At 38.4% G+C, this 26,924-nt stretch overlaps 1 protein-coding gene across 2 annotated transcripts; it reads left to right on the top strand.

Moving 5' to 3' along the window:
- The first annotated feature begins 1,872 nt into the window (after window positions 1-1,872).
- Window positions 1,873-26,915, top strand: LOC107200242 (kinesin-like protein KIF20A). Of its 2 annotated transcripts, none has more exons than XM_015618449.3 (19): window positions 1,873-2,015; window positions 2,209-2,357; window positions 3,528-3,602; window positions 6,559-6,678; window positions 7,582-7,720; window positions 7,810-7,994; window positions 11,212-11,308; window positions 11,796-11,993; window positions 12,078-12,189; window positions 13,656-13,727; window positions 15,199-15,345; window positions 15,949-16,114; window positions 17,513-17,683; window positions 18,360-18,499; window positions 19,953-20,118; window positions 21,708-21,825; window positions 21,904-21,971; window positions 23,510-23,629; window positions 24,854-26,915. In XM_015618449.3, exons 2-19 carry the CDS (start codon window positions 2,226-2,228, stop codon window positions 25,127-25,129), a joined length of 2,502 nt encoding a protein of 833 aa, XP_015473935.1. In that variant the 5' UTR covers window positions 1,873-2,015; window positions 2,209-2,225; the 3' UTR covers window positions 25,130-26,915. The 2 variants fall into 2 exon arrangements, with proteins under 2 accessions (XP_015473935.1, XP_033368155.1); XM_033512264.1 differs by having other exon boundaries at window positions 1,874-2,015; window positions 11,799-11,993.
- Window positions 26,916-26,924: the final 9 nt, after the last annotated feature.

The following is a 26,924-nucleotide window of genomic DNA, read 5'->3' as shown; positions in this document are numbered from 1 at the left end:
TTTGATTTCCCCGCCCTGCCCCCCCAATGTGTCTCACAATCAAAGGATCCTGGGGGTGCTAGTTACAAAACTTCAAAATTTGTGAACACATTGAATTTAACAAGTTTATTTTGACATGCATGTAGAATCACAAAACTGAGCTATGGAACTACTTAGTTGTCTTGTCAGGTTTAGATTTCCATAGATATTAGTGTTCGGAGTAAGCTTCATATGTAAAGCAACAAAACAGCCATTTTTATTGCTGCTTTTAAGTCTCAAAGGAGCTGTGATTAATACTTCAGCCAACAAAACCAAAACCCCAGTTACAAAAAACATTTTTGTTTAATCCATTAAGGATCGGGTTGCTGCTGCTTCAAGCATCAGAGAGAACTTGAATTCTAATTAAAACAAGCAGTGCTGCTTCTCTGCAAGCAGCTTCAGGTCCTGTTTATGTTTTCTAAGACCTAAAACTGACCAAAGCTTGAGCTTTCTTAATCAAGAGATACAAGGGGCCTTCAATTTCCTTAAATTTAAGGCCTTACAAGGATTCTGACCCTCCATTTGGTAGGCTTGGGAGCTTTGGTGAAAGGGAGGCCAGTTAATGTGAACAGATTGTGTCAAGCCTACTTCCTTGAGAAATAACTGAGCAGAATGGAAAATACCCCCCAACACAAAACACCTGTGTCTTCCTTAAAGCCTATTTCTGGTAATATGCCACAAATAGAAGCTGCCTGACAAATACTTCTAGCTGTAATTTTAAAATTATTTGTATTATATGGGCTGCTCTTTACAGAAATAAATGGGCAAACAAATAGCACATGGAGATAGGATACACTCACTGATAAAAGTTACTTGCACACAAGTATTGTCTTCCTTCTAGCAGAGTAGCCCTGTGACTGAGAGCACTTAGAGGGATGCAGGCAAGGCTGGCTGGGTTTGACACCATTTCTGCCTTTGGTTTTTCCCTGTTGGTCAAAACTCGTCTGGAAGAGTTTTGTGTCTGCTGACATCTGCCTGTACCTCTGACACACACCTAAACGAGCTGAAGTCCCACAGGTCTTCTTTCAGCTGTGGCACTTCAAGGACCAATTTCCTCTGTCATCTTTTCACTCATCTCCAACTTACCCATAAACACAGATGCAACTTTACCTTTATTCCTGGGTGCAGAAATACTGCTGCCCGCCTAGGGAGTGAACAGGCCGGCTGACACAGGAGGGCTTTACATTTGTTACCGGGAAGGCGCTGCCACGGAGCTGCTCCAGGCTCATCCCGCCTTCCCCGCGGCACGCCGTCCCTGGCCTGCACACTCCTGCCTTTCGCACGTTCCGCGATTTTATTTATTTTCTACTTCGTTCTCTGCTTCTACACGGCGGCCGTGCCGGAACGGTTACACAACACCCACGCTAACTTTATATAACTCGCTCGGATGGAAACATTAAGGTACCCGCGTCTCCCCGCCCCTCCTCCTCCCCTTCTGTCAGGCAAAACATCCTCCTCCTCTGGCCGCCCGGCTGTCGGACCAAACCTCTTCTTTACCGCCGTGCCTTATTGAGGACGATAAGCAAGCCCTGCGTCTGGAGCACACGCTGCTCCGTCCCGCTCGCTCCGCTCCATCCCGGTTCCCCCGTTCCCCCCCACTCCCTCCCTCACGAGCCGGCGGCTCCACTGCCGTGCGCTGTGCGGCGGCGCCCCCTGCCGGGCGCAGGGAGCTCTGCCCGTGCTCCCCCCCCGCTCCCCCGCGCTCGGCCAATCACCGCCCGCCTCCCTCTCGCGCTCGGCCAATCAGCGCCCGCCTCCCCACCCAAAATGCCCCGCCCGGGCGGGCCCGGCTCGTGGCTTCCCGCGCGCGCCAAGGTAGCGGCGCTGCCGTGAAGGGCGAGCGGGGCTCGGCGGCCTCGGCGGCGGGGATCGCTCTGAGCCCGGCTGGCCGCGGGTGCTCAGACTGCCGGGGAGGGGGCTGCAGCTGGATGAGAGCAGTCCCCAGCTGAGGCTGTTAGCGCACCTTCCCTTGAGTGTTTCTTAGTATAACCTGCCAGGTTTTTATTTTTTTTTTTTTTAAAGGTTGTACTCCCCAAACCTCTAGATTACCCTGTCTTCTTCGGAAGCGATTGTTTATTGCATACGAGCTGGCCCCATCTTTGTTTTGCTCCGTGTGTATTTTTGCCCGTTGTCTGAGAAAATGATGGGTTTTTGTTTATATATATATATATTTATTCCTTTCCTTCCAAGTTCCTTTGCAGAGAACGATGGCTGATGAGGGGAAAAGCTATGTTTTCACGGAAGTGTGTGATGTGTTGGAATCGCTTTCTTTTCTGAGTGTAGAGGGTAAACCTTCACCCTTGGAGTCAACAGTATTGTCTAATACAGAGGAACAGCAGGTGTGGATTGGTCTTACAGAGTGTCTTCTGGTGGTGCTGGGTTGTTTTTTTAGTGGATTTTGGGGTTCTTTTTAAGCTTTAACAAATCTTTCTTTGGTGAGAGCTGCTGTACTCCGCCCCTGAGATGTGTTTGAGTCTCCTGCTTATTTCTTACTGTTCTCACACAGATCATAGCCTGCACCAAATGCAGATACATGGTTAATGCTACACGATGAGATGCTATACTCTGAGAAAAAAAAAAAGTAAAGGACTTCAGTAATTGCAATTTAAATGTAATGAGACTGTACTGTTCTTTTTAATAAGCTTTAAAAATACATGGGTCCTTGATGTGAAAACTCATTAGGTGCTTGGAAATAAAAATCTATAATGCCCTGCTGTGCTCGAGCAGAAGAGTATGTACCCGACTATGTTTTTTTTAGAGGGATATGTTTCCTGGGTGACTTTTCCTCAGGTGACTTCATTTTCTCTGATTAGTGCTGGTCATGACAGGGCTGTGGAGAGTAAATCCATGTGCTGAAGGAAACGTTGCCAAAGTAAAAACTGAAGCTCCTTGAGAAAGGAGGGAGTGCTGGGACCCCTCTGAAATGCTCGCTGCTATTATTGCTCTACCTGGGTGGGGAGACTGTTGGGTAATGGTTGGGGGATGGAAAAGGCCACCTGAGTAACTGAGAACAGCTGCCTGCTTGTTACTGTGAGGAAGATGAGGGTCTGGTGCCTGGATGGTGGTAAAGAGGTGGTCTCTTGAGGCTAAGAATGTGTCAGTCAGTGTTAGAACATGTTCCATACAAAATGAAAGTGCAGGATTATGTAGCAGCTGTTAGACTAGCACAGTTTGAATTCAGTACAGCAGGAGACCAGAAGGTGGAAGCACTGCAGTTTGTGCCTCTGACAGTGCGCTCTTTTAAAATCAAACTACTGGCTTTGTCATGAAAGAATGCTAAAGGGAGAGGAGTGGAGGGGACACACACACAAAAAAGGGTTACTTAAGGACAGTAGAAGGTAAAGAAGCAAATAAAGGCTTAGAGTCTGAACTTGACATTAAAAGAAAATGTGCGACATTAATATAAAATAGGAAACACTATCAGATATGTATTCTGATATGATTTTGGGCTGTTCTGTTTTAAAAGTGGCAATTATAACTGTGTTTTGTCTCTTCTTTTTAATGAATAGGTATATGAGCCTTTGAAAGTCTTCTTGAGAGTGAGGCCCTTTTCTATAGCAGAGCTTGAAAGCCATGACTCCCAGGTTCGTTGTAAAACTATGAAATAATGTTTTTCTTCTCCCCTGAACAGCACATAGTATTGTAAGGCAAAACTTTCTTTTACGTAAGCCATGTACTGCCCTCACATGGATTTATTTGGCATCTGGATAGATGCAAATTATTTTTTTTTCCATCCTCCAACTTCTAATGATTTGTATGGTATGGACATGAACACCTGTGGCTCTTCAAATTTCCACTGGGTATGTTATTTAAGAATTGGTGTCAACTCTGTAGTGCTCAAGATACAACGGAGTTCCATGGAAGAGATTATGCAATTCAAGGTATAACTGGAGTATCTGACCATTTAGTTTCTTTGAAATGCTTGAATAACCTCCTTCCTCATCCTAGTGACTTTCTGCTCAGCCTGTCAAAACCTCTACTGTGTCAGATTCAGATGCTTCAGAATTTATGCACACATGTACAAATATTTAGAAGTGTTCCCCTTCCCCTCATTGTAATGACCAATGCAAAGAGTTCCTTTAGCTGTCTTTGGAGGACGAGGTCTCTATATCACATCTCTCAGCCCTTATCTGGCCGGTTTTCTGAGTGAAGAGAGGTCATCTTGAAGAGATCTAAGAAGAATTTAATATTAGTCCTTGTTTGCTTCTTGCAAACTGCTGTTTAAAAATGCATTCTTGCTTTTGATCTGCCAGAGATGGAACCTCTATCATTTTCACTTGGATAATTCTTTTACATTTTCTCAATACATTTTCTTTCACTCAAACTTCCCTTTGCCTTTGTGTAGTCAGCTCTCCTGGAATAGTGTGTACTTCTCCAGTGCTTCCAGTTTGGTAAATTCCACAGTCTGAGCTGGCTCCAAGTGTAAACTGATTTGCAAAATCAAATTGTTTCATGAGTTGTTTAGTACATTCCTCTTTGGAGTGAGACATTTCTTAAAAGCAGGGAGGAAAAAAGTGAACATTGAAGTTTGTACTAATTTTTTTGTTTTCATGTTGTTCAGGCTGAAATAGTTGAACTTCCAACCTATTACAATATAATTAATAATATAATATGTATAATCTGTTTTGCATGGGATTAATTCTTTTTCCTCAGCCTTCAAAAACAGAATGATTGAAAGATTTTCAACATTTTCAGTGTTTTCTACTTTCTTTACTACCACCTTAGTCCAAGAAGGAAATGCTTTGTAACAAATGAAAGAAACCTACACAAAACAGTCAAATAAACCTTACTTCCTAATCTTTAAATCAAATGGGTCAATTTAATTTTTAGGTCCTTTATTCCTCCCTGCTATGCATAATTTTCAGGAAAGCACCCTTGTTCCTAATATGTGGCACAAAAAGAAAAAGTAGAACCCAAGATCTATTTCTTATAGCTGGAGGCTGATGCTTTAAACAAAGACAATCAACTGGTTAACTGATCAGTTGATGTTTATAGAGATAATGATGTATGGAAATAAAGCTTAAGAACTCTGGGTGAAATTCTGTACTCCTGCCAGCGACTGTCCAGAGTCAGTCTGTGGGAAAGCAGGAAGTTGTGTTTTTTGGATATAAATTTTGTGTACAGTGCCAGAAATAGACCAGCTCCTGCCAACTTACCTGCAGGGTTAGTTGGGGGAGACAAGTGGAGTGAATTGTTACCAGTTGGCTTCCATCTCTGCAGATCTGACTACTCTGAGCCTCTACACTATAGGCTTCTGTGAGGTTGGTGGCAGCTGATGCTGCAGATCCTGGATTATTCTGTAGCTCTCTAGGGTTTAGTACATCTGACCTGCATTCCTGTCACTGGTGATGTGGGAGAAATGTTAAAGACTATATAGGTTCAGATCCTGGCATAGTGAGGACATCCATGCAGGGACATCCCCAAGTCAGACCATGTGCCCTGAGAGTGCCGTCTAAATGCTTCTTGAACTCTGTCATGCTTAGTGCTGTGACCCCCTTCCCTGGGGAGCCTGTTCCAGTGTGCAACCACCCTCTGGGTGAAGAACCTTTTTCTAATTTCCAAAGTAAACCTCCCCTGACACAACTTCAGGTTATTCCTTCATATCTTCTCACTGGTCACCAGAGGGAAGAGATCAGTGCCTGCCTATTCTTGTTTCTTCACGAGCAAATTGTAGGCTGCTGTAAGGTCTGTACCAGTTAATTATTGGCATAGATCTTCTATATCAATAATCAGACTTGTTAAGTGAGGCTCCTAGGAACAACAGCAGTTCCTGTGTATGTACCACACATGGATTATTTGTTTTAGAAGTTCTGGCCAGTCTCTGAACATAAATGTCAGATTAAGTTACAGTCAGTCCTTTTAGATGATGCATCAAGATATCATTAAGCTATACTGGGAGTTCACTTTGCTTCTTTGGTAGCAAATCTGGTATAAAATGAATTTTCCTTTAACACTGCATCCTACCTTTATCTAGCTAGTGAGTGTTTGGTAATTGTATTTCACCTTTATTTACTCAAGAAATAACAATCAAATTTCTTGAAACTAATTCGCTTTCATTACTGGTAAGCTATTTATCAGTCAAAGGATAATACTTCAGACTTTGCTTTGTTAATTATTCTCTTAGTCTGTTTCACACTGAAAATGACTGATATGGAAAACCAGTCGATTTCTAATTTTGTTTTTGTAGTGATTGCAACTCACAATCACAAAATATGAGGGTTTAGAAAGTGTTCCCAAGGAAAAGTTGCTGGAAGGAATGCTAGTAAAAGTTTTTATCTCTTAGAAAATCCCAGAGGATTGCCTTGACTTTGGCTCTCTGGTTATACTCTGGCTTTCATGTGAAGTGAATATCTCTGTAGTGACATGCCTCAAGATGATATATGTACATTGTGAGACTTTTTGTAGCTCTGGTAAATGGGTGAAGACAAAAGGATTTTGTGGGATTGTTGGAGTGGGTGTTGGTTTTTTGTTTTGTTCAGATAGCTTTCTTCCTGAATAATTTCGTGTCTTGTTTTGGTTTACTTTGTTTTGTTTTTTAAGAGTTGTGTAACTATTGAAGATGCCCAGACAGTAATTCTTAATGCACCCAAAGAGTCTTCTGCAATGAAAAACAGTGAAAGAGGGATTGGTCATGCTGTGCACAGCTTCACCTTTTCTCAGGTAGGCCAAATTATTTCAAATTCTTGGTTTTGTTTTTTTTTTCATCTAATGAAAGTTGAATTTTGTATTATGTCATGCAATGTGATTTTTCTTCTTTTAATAGCATGTGGTGGTACTTGCCTATTTTTTTTTTTTTTTTAAAAAGTGCTTAATAATTACTGATAAGCTGTCAGGAAAGCTGTATTACAATGGAGGTGCCTATTAGATGAGACAAGAAAGCTTCTTTGGCAGGTCTGTGGTTTTCTTTGATTAGATGTTACAGAAACTTCTTGTAGGCACAAACTTTGTGGTTCTGCTGTTCCTGCAGATGCTTTTATCTCGGAAGTGTTACAGGAAACCTTATGTTTGTAGGAATTTATGTAAGCATGTATTTAGTAACTTCCTTTTGAAAGAATAGCAGCTTAACTGCTTAAACTTTCTATACTGAAAGCAAATTTCTTAACTTTGCCTACTGCAAAAAGTCTTGTTCTTACAGTACCAAAAGACAAACAGTTCCAGGGATTGAGTTATTTAGACCATTATAATGCTGATTTTCTCATCAGTTGTGGGTGACTGGTGAAGAGTGAGGAGGGAGATTTACATCACTGGCAGAGCTCTTGAAAGTATCCACTGAACAGCATGTGCCCAATAGAATTCTGAGCAGTTTATTTTAGGAGTAGGAAAATATTCAAAAATGAGTGCAAGCCTGAGTGCCTCTCAGAATTAAGCAGGCATCCTGTGAGAACCCAACAGAAAATATTGAATCAGAAGGTGTTCAGGCAAGACAGGAAATTAAGCTGGTGTCTCCTACCCAGTTTGTTCTGAAAAATTAGTAATTTCTAATCAGTACTTAATATTTTGCCTTATTAAACTTCTTTGTGCCATTTGCCACTCTTTTTTTTCTTTTTCTTCCCCTTATCCTAGGTCTTTGGACCAGAAACTACTCAGAGTGAATTTTTTGAAGGCTCAATGAAAGATATTGTAAGAGGATATGTTAATGGAGTGAATGGACTGGTGTTTACTTATGGAGTTACAAACGCAGGCAAGACATTCACTATCCAAGGTATAAAATATTTGCATGTATAAAAACCAAGTAAAATCCAATGACAAGCTTACATGAATGTCTACACTTAATTTTTAAATATTTTTAAGGGACTTCAAAAGATCTTGGTATTTTACCTCGTTCACTTGATGTGATTTTTAACCACATAAGAGGAAGACATTACCCGAAGATGAACTTCAAACCATATTTGAGCAATGATGTTAAGAAACTAGAAGATGAACAAGTTAAGCAAGAAGAAGCCTTAAAAACTGCTATTCTTGCATCACTGAAAGAGGTCAGTGACCAAATGCTTCTTAAAGCTGTTCTGTCAGACAGGAAGTTTTAAAAGTCTTTATTCCACTATTGATTCTTTATCTGTAAAAATCTAAAGTATATGTACTTGGTAAACCTTGGAATAATAAGACAATTGGCCAGTTTTGGAGCTCAGGGTAAACTGGAAGAACTTTGTGCAGCACACAGTTCAAACGAAAAACCATCACAAAGCCAAATCTCAATTTTTAGAGAGAAGCCCCCTCTTTAGGGGGAAGCACTTCTGACACTGTGGTAACATAGCCTTTGAAAAGTTTGAGAGCTACATGACCTATCTAAAACCTGGTTCTTGTTAAGCAGCTTTCTTTAAGGTTGGGCTCTTTAAGGCTAGATCTTGGTGCAGTCATTCAAATGCTTGTACTAGCTCAGGAGAGATGATGGCACTGTCTTAGCAGAGGCAATGAAGAGGGCAGAGAGAGTTCCTTTTGGTGGAAGACAGTCTTGAGGCAGATGAAAGTTTATAAACCTGTGACTTATGTAACTTCATAAAGAAACTTTCTGATTCAGCAAGTGAAGTGAGATGCCACAAAATGAATATCCTAAAAGGATTTCTGTCTGCCTTAGGGGATAGTATGTGACTAAGGCTGGTCTCTGAAAACTGTAGGTAGAATAGAGAAGTCTTTCCTGTGGCGCACTCTTGTTATTATTATCCAGTAGTTTCTGTTTCTACAGCAAAAAACTGTCTCACCATTTGGGACTATTTTATACTTTTAAGTCCAGTTGCAGTTTGCTGTCAGATTCCTTTTGTTCAGAACATTTTCTCTGAACTGTTTCTGTGCCCCTAATCCCAGAATGGAGTAGGCTCAGCTGCTTATCATTCAAAGGAACTATAAATTAGTTCTGGGATGTATAGAAACAATGATTTGTTTTCTTTTCTTGTGGTCTTTAGTAGTAACCTTGTTGAAGTACTCCAGTCAACCCTGAAAAAATACCCTTCTATGACTCAAATTCATATGTAAAGTTCTACTCTAAATTCTGTTGCTTAATTTAAACTGTGCAACCCAAAACTTTGTTTAGTCTGAGTCTGGTTAACTCTTGAGGAAATATCTCGGATGAAAAATCTGAAAGATCTGAAAGATTACATATTTATTTTGAAAGAGTCTCTGTGTATTTGCATGCTCAGAGAGAATGAGGGGGTCTTAAAAGTTGAGATGGTTAGGAGTATAGTAAGTAAATACCTTTAAAAATTTTATGGAACCTGCAGCCTTGAAAAGAGGAGCAAGCAGGAGCCCAGGGTCTCTGGAGCAAAAAGTCAGTATCTTATTTTCAAGATAACTCCATTAAAGTATTTCCTTCTGTTAAATCACAGTTTGACTTATAGCTCAGTAACTGAATGTTGCAGTAGGTGATCTAGATGCTGATGCACTGCAGTGAAAAGAGAGCAGCACTCCACCATCAGGAAGGACAGGTAAAAATGAACCAGGAAACTATTACATGACAGGACCTTGTTGATGTATTACAACGTTTCCATAGGAGATAGCTCAGTGATCCCCAGTTCTGAAGCTGTGCTTCTTGATAGCTTCTGCATGAATAGCATCACTGTTTGGATGCTCTCTCAAGCTGTAATCTGAGAGCAGATACAGTTTGGTGGGCTTGGCTTTGGTTGACATGGATTTCTGTAGGCTCGTTTTCCAGGCTCAGTTTACTTGTCATACAGAAAGAGTTTGCTGTTCCTTTCATTGTTTTCTCTGCTGAGTTACTGCATCACTTAATGTCCTACTGTCTGTTCTGTATGCAGTACTGCTGCAACAACTCTTGCTTAGCATGGCTCATACCCTCTCTTTCCTTCCCTTTACTTTTCATCTTAATGGGATTAAATACTGTTTTTTACTGGATTAAAAGATGCTTTATGTGCATTCATATTCTCACTTGTTCTTGTATTTTCTATTACATGTCAGCTTCTGTTGTTGGCAAACAAAGTCAGTTCCTGTTCCTACTTGTTTTTTAGGCAGTCACCTTGATGCTTTTTTCTGTATATCTTTTGAAGAGCAGTGTAGCAACAGTTAATTCATTCCGTTTTCTCACAATAACTTTACAAAAACTTACCACATGCACAAGTGATGTGGTACTGGGTTTTCTAAATTCCACTGCATTTTTGACATGCATAGATGAGATGCTGTGTGTGTCAGTCCCACATCCTGCTTGGCACTTCACAAACAATAAATAGCATCCCTGCTGTGGTTAGACTTCTAGTGCTCAAGAAGCACAGTCATATAGACTGTGCATCTTTTGCAAAGTGGTCACTTGCATGATTTTGTAATCATTCTATTCTATGCTATTTATCTTTAAAATGGAAGATCTCAAAGTATGGCTTTGTCCCTCTCTGTAAGAATTCTGGTTTGGATATCCCAAGTGGGAAACATTGGCACCAGTAGTTAATCCATCATAAGTTAGTGCTGCATTTGAATAGCTCTAACACTAAGGTTTGCTTCTCTGGATCTGTTCCCTTCTACTGCAGGATGACCCTCTCTCAGGAAAGAGAAATCAGAGTGAATGTCCTAGTTCATAGGAGCCAATAAAATATGGAGAAGTAGTATGTAAAGATGCTGGACTCTAGTGGGAGTTGCTACCTTGTTACATTAGTTTTTCCAGAGGTAGCTTCAAGGCAGTGCTTTGGTGAATCTTGGCAGGTTTAAAACAATTCTGTTGATGTAAAGAAATTCAGCAAATGTGTGTACTTAAAGAAATCATGCTGTTGTCTATTTTTCATGGCCTTTTAGTTCAGCCTGAATTAAAGCAACATACAGTGTTGGTTTATCATAACTTAAGTACTACCACCTTGGCAGTTACTCCTGGAGGAAGTTTTTCCAGTTCTTTTGGATGACTGAAGCACTGCTCAGATTTGGTCAATAGCTCATAAAGGCATTCTGGGCTGCTGCAGTCTGACAGAATCCTTTCCCTCCTAGGACTCTGAAGTTAAGTCTCCAGTGTTAGCAGCAACTGGCCACCAAAATTGGTTGCTGGGAGTAGCAGCAAGCAATAATTCATGTGACAGAAAGAGCGTTTATTGATTATAGTTCAGTGTTATTAAAAACATTTCACCTTCAGCCAGAGTAAGGATGGCCTAACACGTAATACTACTTCAATATTCAGTTCTTAAATAATGTTATTGCTGTAATTTTTAACTCCTGCTTCTCTGATCATCTGTGGATGTGGATTTAACAGTCTCTTATTTTCTCAAGGAGGCAGAGAGCATCTCAAATACTGTACCGAATTTCTGTGATGCAAAGTTGGATTCTTCTAGCTGTACTTCAGACAATCACCCTTCTAACTCACTAGGTAAAGTGGAAAACTGTTGTGTGGGGGTAAAACATAATATGAATTAAGAAATACTAGTGGGTAGCTACCAGTGGATAAAAAAAAATCGCTGTATTATACTGCAAAGTAAATATATATAGGTTTTCACCAAATATTTGTCCCTTTCCTCTGGAGAAAGGGCAACTATATAAAAATATTTTAATAGTTTCACCCCTTTTTGGGGGAAGGGGGAGACTGTTTTGCAAATATAGTGTATAAACTGCTGAAAGTCTGTGAAGTGAGGCCATCAGCTTAGAATTTGGGCATATTCTTGTAGCAGATGACTGCTGAGAAGTTTGAACATTTTGGATAAAGCTAAAGTCATCCATGTGTATCTAACTGTACAACACAGATGTATCTAAGCCTTCTCCTTTTAGCAGATTCTATAGGTCCTTTTAGAAGATTCTATATACTGATTTAAAATCTGTCAATGAGTTGATCTTTGAATTCTTCCTCTGTTTTGGGTTAGCAGAGAAGAGCTTGGTTCCACCTGACATTCAAAGGACTAATATGCACCAAAGAACACAGGCATCTGTGTGGATTTCCTTTTGTGAAATTTATAATGAGTATGTGTACGACCTATTAAATATTTTATCTACATCAAAAACTCAAAGGCGCAGAGTTTTAAGAATTTGTGAGGATCAAGGAGGAAATTTTTACATTAAAGGTAATAATACTGTTTTATGAGGTAGGCAGTTTCACAGAATTTCTCTGATGATCAGAAACGTATGTAAAAGATCTCTTTTTGCAGATTTGAAGTGGATTAATGTTCAGAGCCCTGAAGAAGCCTGCAGACTTCTAAAAATAGGAAACAAGAACCGAAGCTTTGCCTGTACTAGAATGAATGAGCAATCAAGTAGAAGGTTTGTCCCTCTAATTATAAGCATACCCTGTCCATTTTGAGGGGAAGGGAGGGGAATTAAAATATGTGTGTAATAAACCACTCTTCAATAATAGTTTAATACATCCCTTGATTATTCTGGTTTTGTCATGAAATTCTCTCTGAAGGAAAACTAGGAGAGGCTCTGTAACTAATAGTAGCTGGATTCAGGTTGCTATACGTGTCTTTTGGACAACCAAAAAGATGGAATAATATTCATTTTTGAGTGCCAACAGGGCTATGCATCTTAGCAAATGCTTATGGTGCTGAGTGAGAATGGCTGTGTGAGGAAGTTGAAGGAAAAGCTGGTTAATTTTTCATAACTGGCAGTATAATTCTTGGAAACCTGGCTCCTGTCATTAGGGGATATAGGAAGGAGCAATTCATGTGATATCTTGCAGTGCTGCTAGATTTTCTAGATGTTTTTAGATTGATGTGTTCAAGCTGAGCTTACTTGGTATCTTAAAGAATTAAACTCCTAGAGTTTTACCCAGCTCTAGACAGGGATCAGGGAGAATCTGACTTTTGATGGAGTGAGAGGAAATAGAGAAGGTTGTATAATCTCTATTGAAAACACCTCCTTTCTTGATTTTAATGACATCTTAATAATTTGTCCTTTAAGTATGGAAGGGCATTGTTTTATTTATAGCTAATGCAATCATAGTGTTACTATGCCTACTTTTTCCTCTAAAAAGCAAGAATTGTGTTGTTCTGTAGTAGCTAAAGACAGCTGCTGTTACATTTCATGTTCCTCTTACAGAGCTTTATGCTTAGAATGCCCACTGCTTAAGGTATATACTAAAGAAGTTTGTGCTTCCTGATGAATCAGAAAAACTGGGCACTTCTGGTTTTGTGACTTCTCTTTAGATTTAGACAGCATGTCCTCTGCCTGTGTAAATTGTTGTCTAAACCAGAGTTACTGGATTTTCAAGTGTTACAAATTCAACTTCTCTGGAAAACAGGATTATTTCAAAACCAAACAAGTAACTGTACATATTGAAGTAGGCAAAATTACAGGACTGTAAAACTTGACCTTATTCCCTTCTCCCCACCATTTGTTTCTAAGTTAATCCTTCAGATTTGCTGAGTTCAGATACTGCCTAAGGTTTTCTATATGAAGTGGCTTCATGACTACTCATCTTTTGATCTGTAGACTTTAGTGAACTGGCTTAGTTTTTTTTTCTCCAAGATGGTTTGTAGGCTGCATGTGATATTTTTCCTTTTCCTGTGTGGAAAGAAATAAAAAATCATAAAATACAGCTTTTTATTGCTGTTTTTTGCTACTTAATGAATGCATTGCAAAAGTAACTACTGTATTAAGGTAACTAGTGAATTAATTACTTTCCTTTCTTCAGCACTGAGCTTTCTGTAGCATAAAAATTTTACTTTGCTTCAGTGACTGCTTAATTTTCATAACTGATTATTAAAAAGGACTTCTTTCCATTCCAGTCACAGTATATTTTCCATCAGGCTACTCAAGCTAACTGATGAGCATCAACCACGTGTTCTTGGAGTATCTGAGTAAGTGAATGCTCCATGTGATTACCAATAATGTAAATATTTTGGAAAAATTAATAAGGTGTAAGCATGCCAAACTGGTGAGCTTCCTAATTAAAAAAAATAAAAATTCTCTGAGAGTTGAGAAGGAAATCAGAACTCTACTGAGCATATGAACTGACTGGAAGCTCAACAGGGACAAGCATAGAAGTGTTTTCCTGTCTCTAAGGTTTTTGCTGGAGCAACTCTGTCAGTAAATTGAGTAAAATGTGTATTGTCTCACATAATGGGGAGGTGATAGCAGAGTAAGACTATGCAGCACCAGACTATATGTCCTGGGAAGCAGAATTCAAGTGTCTGGCTGACAGAGGGTGATCTCTACAACTGGAGGGCAGCAGCTGGTGCTGAAGGCCCAAGGTGCAAGTTATGCCAGTCTGTCTTTCCACTCTAGGACCAGACTAGACTTTATGGGTGGAATGTTTGTGACAACACATTTGGTCTGCTCCTAGAATGCAAATTAAGATCCATCATCCCAAAAGAATGCTGGTGACATGGTCTCTAGTCTGCTCCATGGTCCAATGTACAGTAAGAGGGGATCATCAAATGATTTGCTTAAAAATTGTTCTCCATTAATATGAAATGCTAATGTAAGTGCACCCTGTGAGAGCAGTGTTAAGTCCTTACACTTAAGTCTCTGCTCTTTTATAGTGTAGAGGAAGCAGCCTAATCTTCTGGCCTGGAGCCATTTAGATAGCTTTTTCTTTGGGATGGTATGTCTTTTTTTTTTTTTAATTCTGATTAATTTAGCTTGATACAGAAAAATGAAGACAGCCTGTAACAGAATGTTTTAGTTCAGCCCTAGCTCCTACTGATTTCTCTCGTCTCTGCTGAGCACAGAGAGTAATAAATACACCTCACTGTGAGATAACACTTTTAAATGTCAGATGTTACAGTGATAAATACCCTTAAGAAAAGATAACTTGAGAAAATGACTGCATCCATACTTTTTTGCTATTCTGTCATAGTGTACCCCCTGGCAAAGCTTGCAGCAGCTGTTAGGTAAATGGCAGAGTTTGTATGTTGCTTATGGAAGAAAAAAACTTTTCATCTTGTGCTAGAAAGAACATAGGGCTTTCATACATTTTGAAATACGTGCCTTAACAATTTGTATGGGACTTACTTCAGCTGTATGAAAGGTTATGGTCTTACGAATTATTTTATTTAAACAAATTTATGTGTAAGTCAGTAATGGTTTGGTGACATAAATTATCCAGTTTCCAGAGCTTCCTGTATTTCAACATCTTTCCTATTAGGAAGTAAAATTTATTGAATTCCTTGATTATCCACGATGATTTTCTGATTATAACTTATTGTGCCATGAGGGACAATTCAGTGGTCTGATTTTAGTAGCACATAATTGCTATAGCCAAGCAAAGAGCTCTAAGGTGAGCTGGGAAGGACTTCATGTGTGTGTTCTGGTAACTCTTTCATGCAGGTTGTCTTTCTGTGACTTGGCTGGTTCAGAGAGGTGTAATAAAACACATGTCTTTGGAGACAGACTTAAAGAAGCAGGAAATATTAATAATTCTCTTCACATCCTTGGAAAGTGCATTGCAGCTCTGAAGCAAAATCAAAACCCAAAGTAAGTGACAAGTTATTTATGTCAAGTTTTAGGTGGAAACACTAAATATACCTCTATGTTTCTGCAAGCAGTTTGCACAGAGAAAAACAGAAATCTACAAACTCTTAAGTCTTTATTATAGTTGTCACTGGAATACCCAAAAAGAACATTTTCTCCATAGCTGGTGTTTGTAGAGAGCAAAAAAAAGGGCAATTTGCAGCAAACTACCAAATGATTTTTAGTGTATGTATATGAACAACACATTTTGTGTACAAAGCTCTAGTTTTGTCTTCTTGCCTTCCACCTGCAAATTATACAGGTAGATTCATCAGGCAGCTGATAGATGACCTGTACTGAGCTTTTGGCTTGTTCCACTATCTGCTGTAGAACACTAGGGAACTGTGATGCAGACACTATGCTACTTTTACTTCTAAATAGTTCAGTTTGTTGGAAAGAGCCTATAAAATCCAGGAAAGACCTTGCTTTTTGATGTGAAATAACTTAGGCTTAAACGTAAGCGTTTTACTGGTTCTCTTTCCTGAAAGAGAAACAAAATTAAGGTAAGCTACAATAGCCCACAATTTTTATTTTGTTTCACAATTTTAAGTTTTTTCCCTCCCTCAGGATGAAGCCAAGCTATATTCCATTCAGAGAGAGTAAATTGACTCGTCTGTTTCAGCCATTTTTTTGTGGGAAAGGCAAAGCTTGTATGATTGTAAACATTAATCAGCATACTTCCACATATGATGAAACACTGCATGTAATGAAATTTTCAGCTATAGCCAGACAGGTAAGAGTGTATCTACTTTCTCTGCTATTCTGCTCTGTTTGTTTGTTTTTGGGGTTTTTTTGGGTTTTTTTGTGTTTTGTTACTAATGATTTATGAAGTGATCAAGTTGTATGGATTTGAGTATGATTTGGATTCTTGACTCATCATATTAGCTCTGCATGCAGCTTCTCTCTAAAAGGCTTCTAGTAGTCTTGCCCATCTTCAAACCTATTTGTGGTAAGAAGACAACTGCAGGTGTCTTGCTGTTCAGTTCTACACCACTGATATTCTGTGTAAAACACAGGGCACTTTCAGATGTGACTGATTTATACCCTATATCTGAGCAAATGCAGGATTTCAATTCAAACTTTGGATGAATTACTTAACCTGAGTGCAGTTAAACATTTGTTGCACAGGATGAGTTGTTCACAACTTCTTGGACACTTGGTGGTAGTAAAAGGAGAATCATCTTATTTTGTAGCCTAAATGACATCTTTTGCAACTGTATTGTTCCTATTTGGCTAAATGCAAGTAATTAATAATAACAAAGTGTCTTGTCAAGCTTTTCCTCCATCTCCTTGGGTAGATTCCTCCTCTACCCTTGGGTAGATCCCACCCAGCCCCATAGACTTGTGTGTGTCTATGTGCTGTAGCAGGTCAGTGACCATTTCCTCCTTGGGGGCCTCATTCTGCTCCTGTCTCAATCTCCTATTAAATTCAGGACTTAGGGTTGATGTTTGGCCTTAACCTCATTCAAGTTCCCTGAAGCTGCTTCTTGCAGGGAGTAGGATGGAGGGCTATGCTGTGGTTCATGGCAGAAACAGAGTAATCTTTGTATTCTGGAGCCACAGATTAGCTCTGATGTGGTATTACAAATCTTTAATAGCAGGTCTAAAATGATCTCAGAGAGGAAGATTTTTCTAATTCTCTTCAGGTATGACTTTTGTTATAAGTGTGTACTGTGGAGACAAACTTCTCTGATATGTTATCCTATGACATAGTTAATTAAAATATTTATGTAAATAGCATGAATTGCTGAATCCTGGTCACAGTATTTCAGGGAGGAGCAAATATTGTAGGGATTTTCTGCTTTTCATTAACTTTGCAGGAAACTACACCAAAACCCTTATATTTTAGGGGAAGAGAAACTACTTGTCTAGACAAGGTTGCTAAGTTTGCTAGCAGATAATGTTTTCATTTTCACTCTTTCTAGAGCACTTAAATCTTATATTTATATAAGAATTATGTTGTATTGACAGATTCCTTTTTTTTTCTGCTAAAAGGCATGTAAGATTTTGTTGGCATTCATGTAATCATCAAATATTGTGTAAATACAGCAATGCATTCATGCCACTTCTTCCTGATATTCTGATACCTGCAATATTGACAGCATTGGCAAATTAACTCTGGATTTTTCAGGTTATCCAGAAAATCCTGCCCAAAAATTTTGGTTATTTTCCACAAAAGCTAGTTGGAGGTGATGGCAGACCTATCATGCATTTTGATGCTAACACATCTGTAGATGACTTTGCTGACAGTACTGAAACCTCTGCAGAAGAGGAAGTGGACATCACCATTCTGAGTCATGAGGTAAGTACATGTCTACTTAGAACTGCACCCAAGAAAACAATTGCTATTATTATATCTAATATTGTTTTAGCATAAGAGATGTGCTGGAAGCTGCATCAAATAGGAAGTTTTAGTTTCTGTTCAGTGTCAGACTAACTAGACTTAGAGTGGCCTAGCTCAGTGTAGTTGTGAAAGGATGTCCTGTGGCTTTCTAATTAAGTTTAAATTTGGAATTCAACTGATTGCCCAACAAGATGACTAAGGAAGCAGTGCATAGCTTTAAAATAACATAATTTAGGTTTTTCTTGCCTTTTTTTTTTTTTTTTGGTAACAACAGTAATTCATTAAGATGTAGCATTTTAAAAACAAAGATATACATTCTAGTAGCAATAAACTGGAAAAATCAAGTATGCTTTGTTATTATGCTATACAAACTAATATTTAAATGTCAAAACAGAAATAAACTTTTGATAGCAGACACCATCAAGACGGACACAGGATGTATTTGCAGTAGAAATCCATGTTTGAAAATATTTAAATATTTATTAAATATTATTAAATAGTTGGTCCAAACCCCCACAAACATAGGCTTGTAAAAAGCCATCTGTGGATGGCTGCCTGTGTGAATAATGGGCTTGAGATGCACGTCAGTATGTGTTTCAGTCTTGGTTTTTAAACTGAAATATTTTAAATTTAGGAGCTCTTGAAAGCTGCAGAGGACTTGAAGGAGAAGGTAGTTGCAGAAAGGCAAAGTAAGCTCCTTCTGGAGGTGAAGATACGTAAAGAGATGGCAGAAGCAATGTTTCAACAGCTGTTGGAAACAGAGGAAGCCTGGAGGCAAGTCATATTGCAGCCTGCTTTGAGACTGAAGGGATTCCACATGTATAAATGCATGCATATGGATGTGTAAACATATATGTGTATGTTCAGGACATACCTACTGATGTTTTAGAGAAGATAGGGCTGAACACTTTAAAAACGTCTGAAAAAAGGGAAGAAAGAACATTGGACTTGTACAGAGCAGCCTCTTCACATTTACAATGAAAGAGGAATGCTGCTTTCTGTTGAACTTTCCTGTTTAATTTGTAATTAGTGGAGCTTGTCCTGGCTTCTTGTTACTACTTTGCAGATGTGGAAGATTCTTAAAGGTACCACACTGAGACTTTTGATTTTTCCAAAACATACTCTCTGTCATATTAATATGCATGTGTGTGCATAAGGTAGTTTGAACCACATCTCTTCTGAGCTCCTCTGCATGACTTATGAACCACAGTTAGTTTGCTATCTTATGAATTTCAGTGGCTCCCTGCACTGATGTTAATTTAGGAATTTATTTTTTTTTTCAAGTCCAGATTCTTCATGTTGAATTCACTTCCTCTTAACTCTTCTTTAAATCAGTTTCCTGCTGTTTGAATCATTAACAAAAATTAACACCAGGTTGCCAGCTGAGCACATTATGGTTTAACACCTGCACTAGTTCTAAAATTGTTTGGTTGCCTTTGGCCAAACACATGAGTTAGCATTGGTGCTTTTTCCTCTATTGAGGTGATCTGCATCACTGTTGGGGCATGTTTTTAAATTTTAATGGAGTAATGTGTAATGTATTGAAATAAATAGGTAGAGAGGGACTTCTCATAAGAGTATGTAATGACAGGACAAGGGGAAGTGGATTCAAACTGAGATTGGTTTAGATATGTTGTTATGAAAAAATTCTTTACTGTGAGTGTGATGAGACACTTGAACAGGTTGCCCAGAGAAATTGAGGATGCCCCATCCCTGGAAGTTGTTTAAAGGCTGTGTTGGAAAGGTCTAATGAAAAGTGTCCCTCCCCATGACAGGGAGTTTAGGATTAGATGATCTTTAAGGCCCTTCCCAACCCAGGCCATTTTATAATTCTATAAAAATAAATTTGGCATTTAACTTAAATGGAAAAATAGAAAAAACAACCAAAACCCAAAGTGAAAGATACCCCCAGGATATATGCTTCAAATATCATGTCTAAATGGGTGTGGTCAATTCTATTGCTATATGTTGGTAGCTTTTCTTATTTTTTTTTTCACAGGTGTTAAGTGTGTGTTCTTTTACAAAACTTTTTTTGGTATATCAAATAGAAATTACATTTTGGTGTAAGTCTGTAGGATCATTGCAATTCAGAAGCAAAAAGCACTTTCTTTTTGTTTCACTATTTGTGATTAGAGAAATAACTTGAATGTTGACAGTTGAATACATGTAATCAAATGTAATAGCTGGAATGCAAACATTTCATAAATAACTAATGTGTTCTCTTCAGCAACCGCTTGGAAGATATGAAAGACAGTTATGAAGAAAAACTTGAGAGCAAATTTGAAATGTATAAAGAGGCCATTAAGAAACATGCATATATGTGTGCAATGGAACAAATTGAAGATCATTATGTTCCCATAGAAGAATTTCTAGCTGAACAAGAGAAAGTTGAGGTATGACTTGACTGCTATTAAAATATATTCTAGCCTCTTAACTGTAAATTTTGCTTTTCTTTAACAGAATCACTCTGGGATTTTGAATGTAACACTAAACAAGGAAAATAACTTGTAGTTCAGCCTTGCTGTTCTATGCTCAGTGCTCACCATGAGCATACAGATGTCTTCTCTCTGTCACCACCTGTAATATACAACTAAACCTCATGATCTTTGAGGGCACAGTTCAGTTAAATCCAAGTCAGCTTTATCTTTGTGGTGCAATGATTGGAACACCTGAGGGAATGGTGTGTACAAGAGTCTGGTTTCCTACAGATCTTTGGGATCATAGGATGTGGAGTAAAATGCTACTCTGAAAGGGTAATGGGTAATTTGTTATAGGATAGCTATTTTAGTCATATTAGCCATTTTACTTATAACTCATCTCTGGTCTGGAGGAGATAGGAGAATTTTAGGATAAGAAGCTGATGCAGGAGAGAACTGAATCTCCTGAATGTACTTAAACATAGAATTGCTCAGAATTTGCATTAGTAAATTGCTACTCCTCTTGCAATACAGCCAGATTAGCTATCAGAAATTCAGTTTTCTAACCTCTGCATATATGGTTAAGTGCATCCAGGCTCCAGATGAGCCCTGTAGGTCTTGTTTTCAAAAGGTTTTTAGTGGAAGAATAGAGCAGCTGTGGTGTCCACCAGAGGAGCTCTCACTGCACTCTCCTGTTCTGGAACTGATAAGACATCACACTCCATGGATAGGCAGGTTCCTTTCAAGGCATGGAAAGTGGGTTTCTCTTGTAGATTGTGGTATATAAATGTTTTTGCTTTTACAGCTCTGCATTCAGTTGCTGACAAGCAACACCATATTATGTAATGGCCTCTGGTTTTCCAGGTCCTTCACATTTGTCTTTTCCTCACTTAGACTCTGTTTCTATGTTCAGTTAAATCCCAGCTATACACTATATTAGCGTGGACAAAAAGAATTTTAATAATGCTCTTACACTGGCCAAGAGGCTGCATAAGGGAAGATGCAAAGAGCAAGATGCTTTTGGTAGCAAAACAGATAAGAAACTATTGAAATCCCTGAGATGTAGAAGGGTTAATTGACAAAGGAGAGCCCAGCATGAATCTGAGCGAGCAGCTTCAGAGAACCAGAATTAGATGAATAACTTTTCTTGATTATGCCACTTGCTTGATTTCTCACTCTGAAATGCCATCCCAGCAATCTGACAGATACTGGAAAAGAGTTTGAAATGAAAATGTAGCTCTATGAAGTATGTTCTTCCTTAGTTAGCAAGCTAACTCGCAGCAATATTTAGCACAGACACACTAAAGTTTCCTTTCTGACATATGGTTACTTTTAATACAGTTTGGAAATCCTCAGACTGGAAGAGTTGACTCCTGTGTAAAGAAACTTCCTCCTTGATGGTTTGGTGACCTGAGTGTTATCCCTTACTGTGATTTCCTAACCATAACCTGTGAAATAATTTAAAATTGCATGAGTGTGTGTGGTATAATTGAAGGATGTGCAATAATGCATCAGATCAAGCAGAAGTGCAGACAAACTCTACCACATGCCCTTTTTTTTTTTAGGATAGAGAGAGGAAAATACTGCAGTTGGAAAGGCAACTTGATGAGCAGTCAGGGAGGCTGTTGGCTCTGGGAAGTCTGAGCTCAGATATTCCAACTACTGAAAATAACATGGAACAAGGTAGGAATGTAACCTGGGTATCCAAAGTTCAGTTTAGTTCTGGTAATGTGTATAAATAAACTTTTCTTTTGCCTGTAGGTCTTACAGACAGCACAATGAAGAGGGCCAATGAAGGATTGAAGAAACAATGTGAAGAAAAGGAAGAGGTAGCTCTTGCTTAATATTTATCTGGGGATAATGGTAGTAAACTCTATCATGGCTCAATGTGCATTGTAGACAAAAGGATGAAGATTCCTGCAAATAGGCATTGAGCTTATAAAAAAACCAAAAACCCTTGCTCAGCTGTGGGTGACTTTTACCAGAGACTGTTCTGGCTTTATTCTGGTCTGTAAAACCATTTGCTACTGTAACATGTCATGGTGAATGCGGAGTGAGCTGGAAGTAAGGAAGTATGTTTAGCCTTGTGTTGGAATCTATTGTAAATATTGCTGCCATGACTTCAGTGCTTTTCTTCCTGAAGTGTTGCCTGCATAGGGGAACAGTTACAGAATCTGGTAATAGTTTAGATTTTAGATCTAAAATCAAAATAGTGCCTTATAAAGCAGTCTCTTCTGGGAGTACTCCACTATCACCCTAAACTTAAGGTGAATAAGCTCTGTTCTTCAAACAAGATCTGTGTTCTGAATACCATATAGAGATGGGAATTATGGAAAACATTCATTTTTAAGTATGCATTTTTATTCCTTGAGGGATCTTCTTGTAAAGATACAGCTCATTTCCCATGTTAAAGAGGATGGGGAGAAGGGAAGAGAGAGGTCTTGCTGTTTATCTAATATCAAATATGAGTAGGGATTGGAGAAATAGCTCCAGCTGGTTCTAATAAACCATGTAAATGGAAAATGAACTTAAATCCCTTTCTATTGAGAAAGAATACTCCAAAAATAACTTTCCTTAACATCTTTAATGTCTCATGCTATAGCCATTGCATTTGGTTTCTGCTCCTGTTTTTGATAGCTCTACATAATTTTTCCATGTCTCTTTCAAATTTTAGTGAAAGTTTGGTTTTTATTCTTGTTATGATTATAGTTACTGCTGGTTTTGTGTGCCTAGAAAGTGTTCATATTATGAGATTGAGTCTGGGCAATATCTGAAGCGAGAATGATTTAAACCGGTTGATTCTATCAGTGCCTTTCTCTGCTTTGCCTCAAAGATCAGTGCATGTGTGACTTGTAATTCAATACTTTTTTCTTCCCATTCAGCCATTAAACATGGACAAAAGGTGTGAGTATTTTTTAGCAACTTCATAGAAGTAGATTAACAGTAACATCTACTTTTCTGCTTCAGAATTTCTTTGCCTCTTGGGGTTTAGGCTTAATCCATTAATATTCCCATCAGAAAGGTGAGGTCTTCTGTGTTAATTCTTTACATGAACAGTGTTAATGAGATAAAAGTGTTCTTTTAATTACTCTTACTGATATGGAGCAGGCTGTTCCAGATGTAGCTTAGTCTGTGCTACTGTTCATTGATTGGCAGGTCTGTAAATCATAGTAGCTTCAACACAACAACCTTTGAATGCTCCAGCTGTATTTTATCACCTAAAATGATGAGCTGATACATAGGAGGTTGAAAGAAGCAGACTTTCTTGCTTTGATCTTGCAGTTTGCACTGTTCTAGTCATAAAAAAAATAATGTAAAACATTACAATGCTGTTTTGAACTTCCATGTGCATGGGCTTTATTTTCAGCTTATAAAATCTCTGAAGTTTAAAATACAGAAACTAAATGAAGCTCTGCTAGAAGCTAATGAAGGCTACAGGAAAATGGCAGAAGAGAACAGTCAACTGAAGCACACAATCATGCTCAAGGTTAGTCAATGATTTGAAAATAACTTTAACATGGCTTGTATCTATAGTTAGACTGGATGCTTCTGCATCTTTTTGCATGTAAAACCACTTTTAAATTAGCAATTTGTTTTAATGTTAGCATTTTTTCAGTGCCTAACTGCCTAAACTGAGTTCAGAGCCTTTGTGTATCATTGCTTGACTCTGAATCTTGTAAGACAAAACTCATTTTTCAACTTAAGTGATGGACTCTATCAATAGGGTAACTCTGCTGACAAAGCCTGCTAATCTAAAGATGTCATGAATTATTGTCAAGCAAAGAAAATACTACTTAGAACTCATCATGAGGCATGTTGCTGAGGCCAGCAAGGTGTCACTGCACAAATGTTACTGCAGCAAGGCTGAAGGATCAATGCCTTTAAAGCTATACTGACACTCCTGCCAGAGGTGGCCAAACTGGATGAGAGATACAGGCAGATAAACTGTTTAATACAGAAACAGATGTTTTCCCCTCAAAAGCAGGGACTTCCACATGTTTACAGCATCTTACCTCAGATATCAACTAGATTCCTAAACAAAAAAGACTGAAACTTTTGAACTCTTGGCACTTTGAATCTATGCCTCAGTTGTAATCTGCAGATTAGTTATTATAATAATTGCTTAGTGATGTCTTCCTTTGAACATTAGATTACTTTCTAGTTTTTTAGTTGAAATCTGAGACTGAAAATTATTTGACTTAAGTTTTTTAATTGGAAGTTACCTTCCTATCCATTCTTAATAGGAAGGGGATTTTGTTAATCACAGATTAGCAAGTGTATTTAAGAGTGTATTTAAAGCTCTGTATTCTGCCCACTGGAAGCATTTATTCAGCCCTTCTATTCCTATATATTCAGTATTTATAGCAGTTATGCCATAAGAGTTTTGATTTGGCCAGTTTCCTTGCTTTATAAAGGAAAGCCACCTTTATATAGTTCTTAGAACAACTTCAATTCTTTGCATAATGCAGCAAAGCATTTTAGCTTCAGCCTCTTAGTCAGACTTGGTCTCTAACTAGATTTTATGTGCCTGTAGTTTGCTGGGTTTTTAATTACTGTGATGTAATTTAGAGGAAATGGGTACTGAATGGCCACATGACATGGTAATAACAAGGGTGTTTATGGGTTTAGTAAAATAATGTGAACCAGAAAATTAACTGCATGAGGGAGACCATGCAGTGCTTAGATCCTTAACACAGCCTTAACCTCATAGGATCAAGAAATGGATAGTCTTCAGAACTGGGCTAAACGTGTTCTTGAGCTTGAAGAAACAGTTTCTTCCCTGCAAAGAGAGCTTGAAGAACGGAAAAAGCATTTCTATGCAGAGGAGTCAAAACAGCAGAAACCCAGGAGAGGTTTGCTGGCTAACCTGAAATCCACAGTAGCATCCACTGCTAATATACCTCTTGGAAAAGGCTGGGGGAAGAATGAAGAGGCTTCACCCTATTCAAGAAAACAAGTACTGTTGCCTCATAAAACAAAAGAATAATATTTAATAAAGCAAAGTGCACATTTACTGGGCTTCTTTAGTAGTCTTAAAGCTGTTGGTAGCTCTTTCTCACTCTTAGATGCCATCTTCAATGTCATGTTGGCTGACAGAAAAATGTTTAATACAGAGCTTTAATTGAATCAGTGTTGAATTTTGAGCTATAAAAGTTTGGGTCTAGACATGTGCTTTTACTGTTGATATAGGGATGTGATTTGAGAAATATATTTTAATTCTGGAGTAAAGTATCATGGTCCTCTGTACTGATAAATGTGTTGTTGAAGCAAAGTGGGATGCCCCTCATCTGCTGTTTGTTATGTTTTTAAGTTATGTTATTTCATTGCTGATTCCTAGAAATCAGATGGCTTATAAATTTAATCCTAAGTAGTTAAAATAGCATGGTTCTTCAGTTAATATTTTGGTTTTGACCTGGAGACTCTCTTCTTGGGACCAAACTAAGCAAACCACTAAAGAAGGCAATGAAATGAAACCTTATCTGGCTCCTTGCTATTTTTTTGGCTAACTTGGCTTTGTAAAGAAATTGGTTTTAATAAAATTTGAATTTCCTCTAGAAATCTGTATTAAACTTTGAAAAAATGTATTTAATAAAATTTTCCATTGCTATCTGATCAGCTCTGATTCTAGATTTTATAAATCAGCAAAACCAAGATAAGGAAAAATCATAAAACTAGAACCTAAATAATAATAGTGATTGACAGGATCATCTTGATTTGAAGGAGTCATAATCTTGATTATATTACTTAGATTTTATCTAATAGCTTAAGGATGGAGGACTGGAGCATGATAAAATTTGAATAGTTTTTCTATAGCCCTTTCCAGTCAGTGAAGGTGGTGGGTTTAACTGGTGTGGAAGTGCAATGCCTGTAATTGCTGGAGGCTTGTTGTGGAACCCATAAATAAGTAAATTGGATTGATCAGTCCCTGCAATGGTGTTTCTCACAGTGCAGGGGGTTCCAAGCAAGAACTCTCCCTGGTGAGACAGTAGGTGGTGCAGCCTTCCCATGTGACAGGAGGACAGCCCTTCTCTGCTGTGTCTCCTCTTGTCAAGTCTTTGAGAGTTTTGGGTTGGTCTGTGATCAGTAATTGCTCTGACATCTATTTAACAAGGCTGTGGGGGTTGTACTTCAGCCATTGCTTTTCTCATGTTTTGACTGTTTCTGTTAAATACAGGGTTATCTGGCTTTAGTTGTTCTGAAGGCCTATAATCCCTTGCAAGGTAGACTTGCTAAAATATTTTTCTACTCCCACATAAACTATTCCAGCTATTAAAAAATATTTTGGTGTAGTTGTATGAGACACTGAATGTTGATCTCTTGAATAAGAAAGCTGTTATGTACAAATTGCTTTAGGAAAAGCAGTTAAAACAGAAGCTTAAAAATCATCAGAACAAGCTAATACTGGAAAATTTCCATTATATCATTTCAAACCACCTCATGCTATACCTTGGCAGCCTGTCTAGCAACTTTATGTAACACTAACTATAACCTCCTATTCCCTGAGCAATTGTTCTTTCTATGTTCCCTCTAACTTCCCAGAGCTCTTTGGCTGGATACATGAAATTGTTTGAAAGACAAAGTTACATTATCTGGAGCTTTTTTTTCCTTCTTCCTTTTATTTTTTTTTTTTCAGTCTTAAAATAAAATGAAGCCTGTAGTGAACTACTAGCCAGTACTGAACTGCTAATGTTTTCCCAAGAGTTGCTGAAGCTCAGTGTAGCTATTACATGAAAGGCTTTTGAGAAGCTGTTTTCAAGAATAGCTGAGGGTTGGTTCTTCCC

This window comes from Parus major, chromosome 2 (assembly GCF_001522545.3).
Source record: "Parus major isolate Abel chromosome 2, Parus_major1.1, whole genome shotgun sequence".
Taxonomy (NCBI): Eukaryota; Metazoa; Chordata; class Aves; order Passeriformes; family Paridae; genus Parus; species Parus major.
This window is presented reverse-complemented; position numbering and strand designations above follow the sequence as displayed.

Coding starts and splice junctions, on each gene's coding strand:
- LOC107200242 (XM_015618449.3), top strand. CDS start 2,226: ATGGCTGATGAGGGGAAAAGCTATGTTTTCACGGAAGTGTGTGATGTG. Junction 11,309..11,795: donor TCACCCTTCTAACTCACTAG/GTAAAGTGGAAA, acceptor GTTTTGGGTTAG/CAGAGAAGAGCTTGGTTCCA. Junction 12,190..13,655: donor AATGAGCAATCAAGTAGAAG/GTTTGTCCCTCT, acceptor TTTCCATTCCAG/TCACAGTATATTTTCCATCA.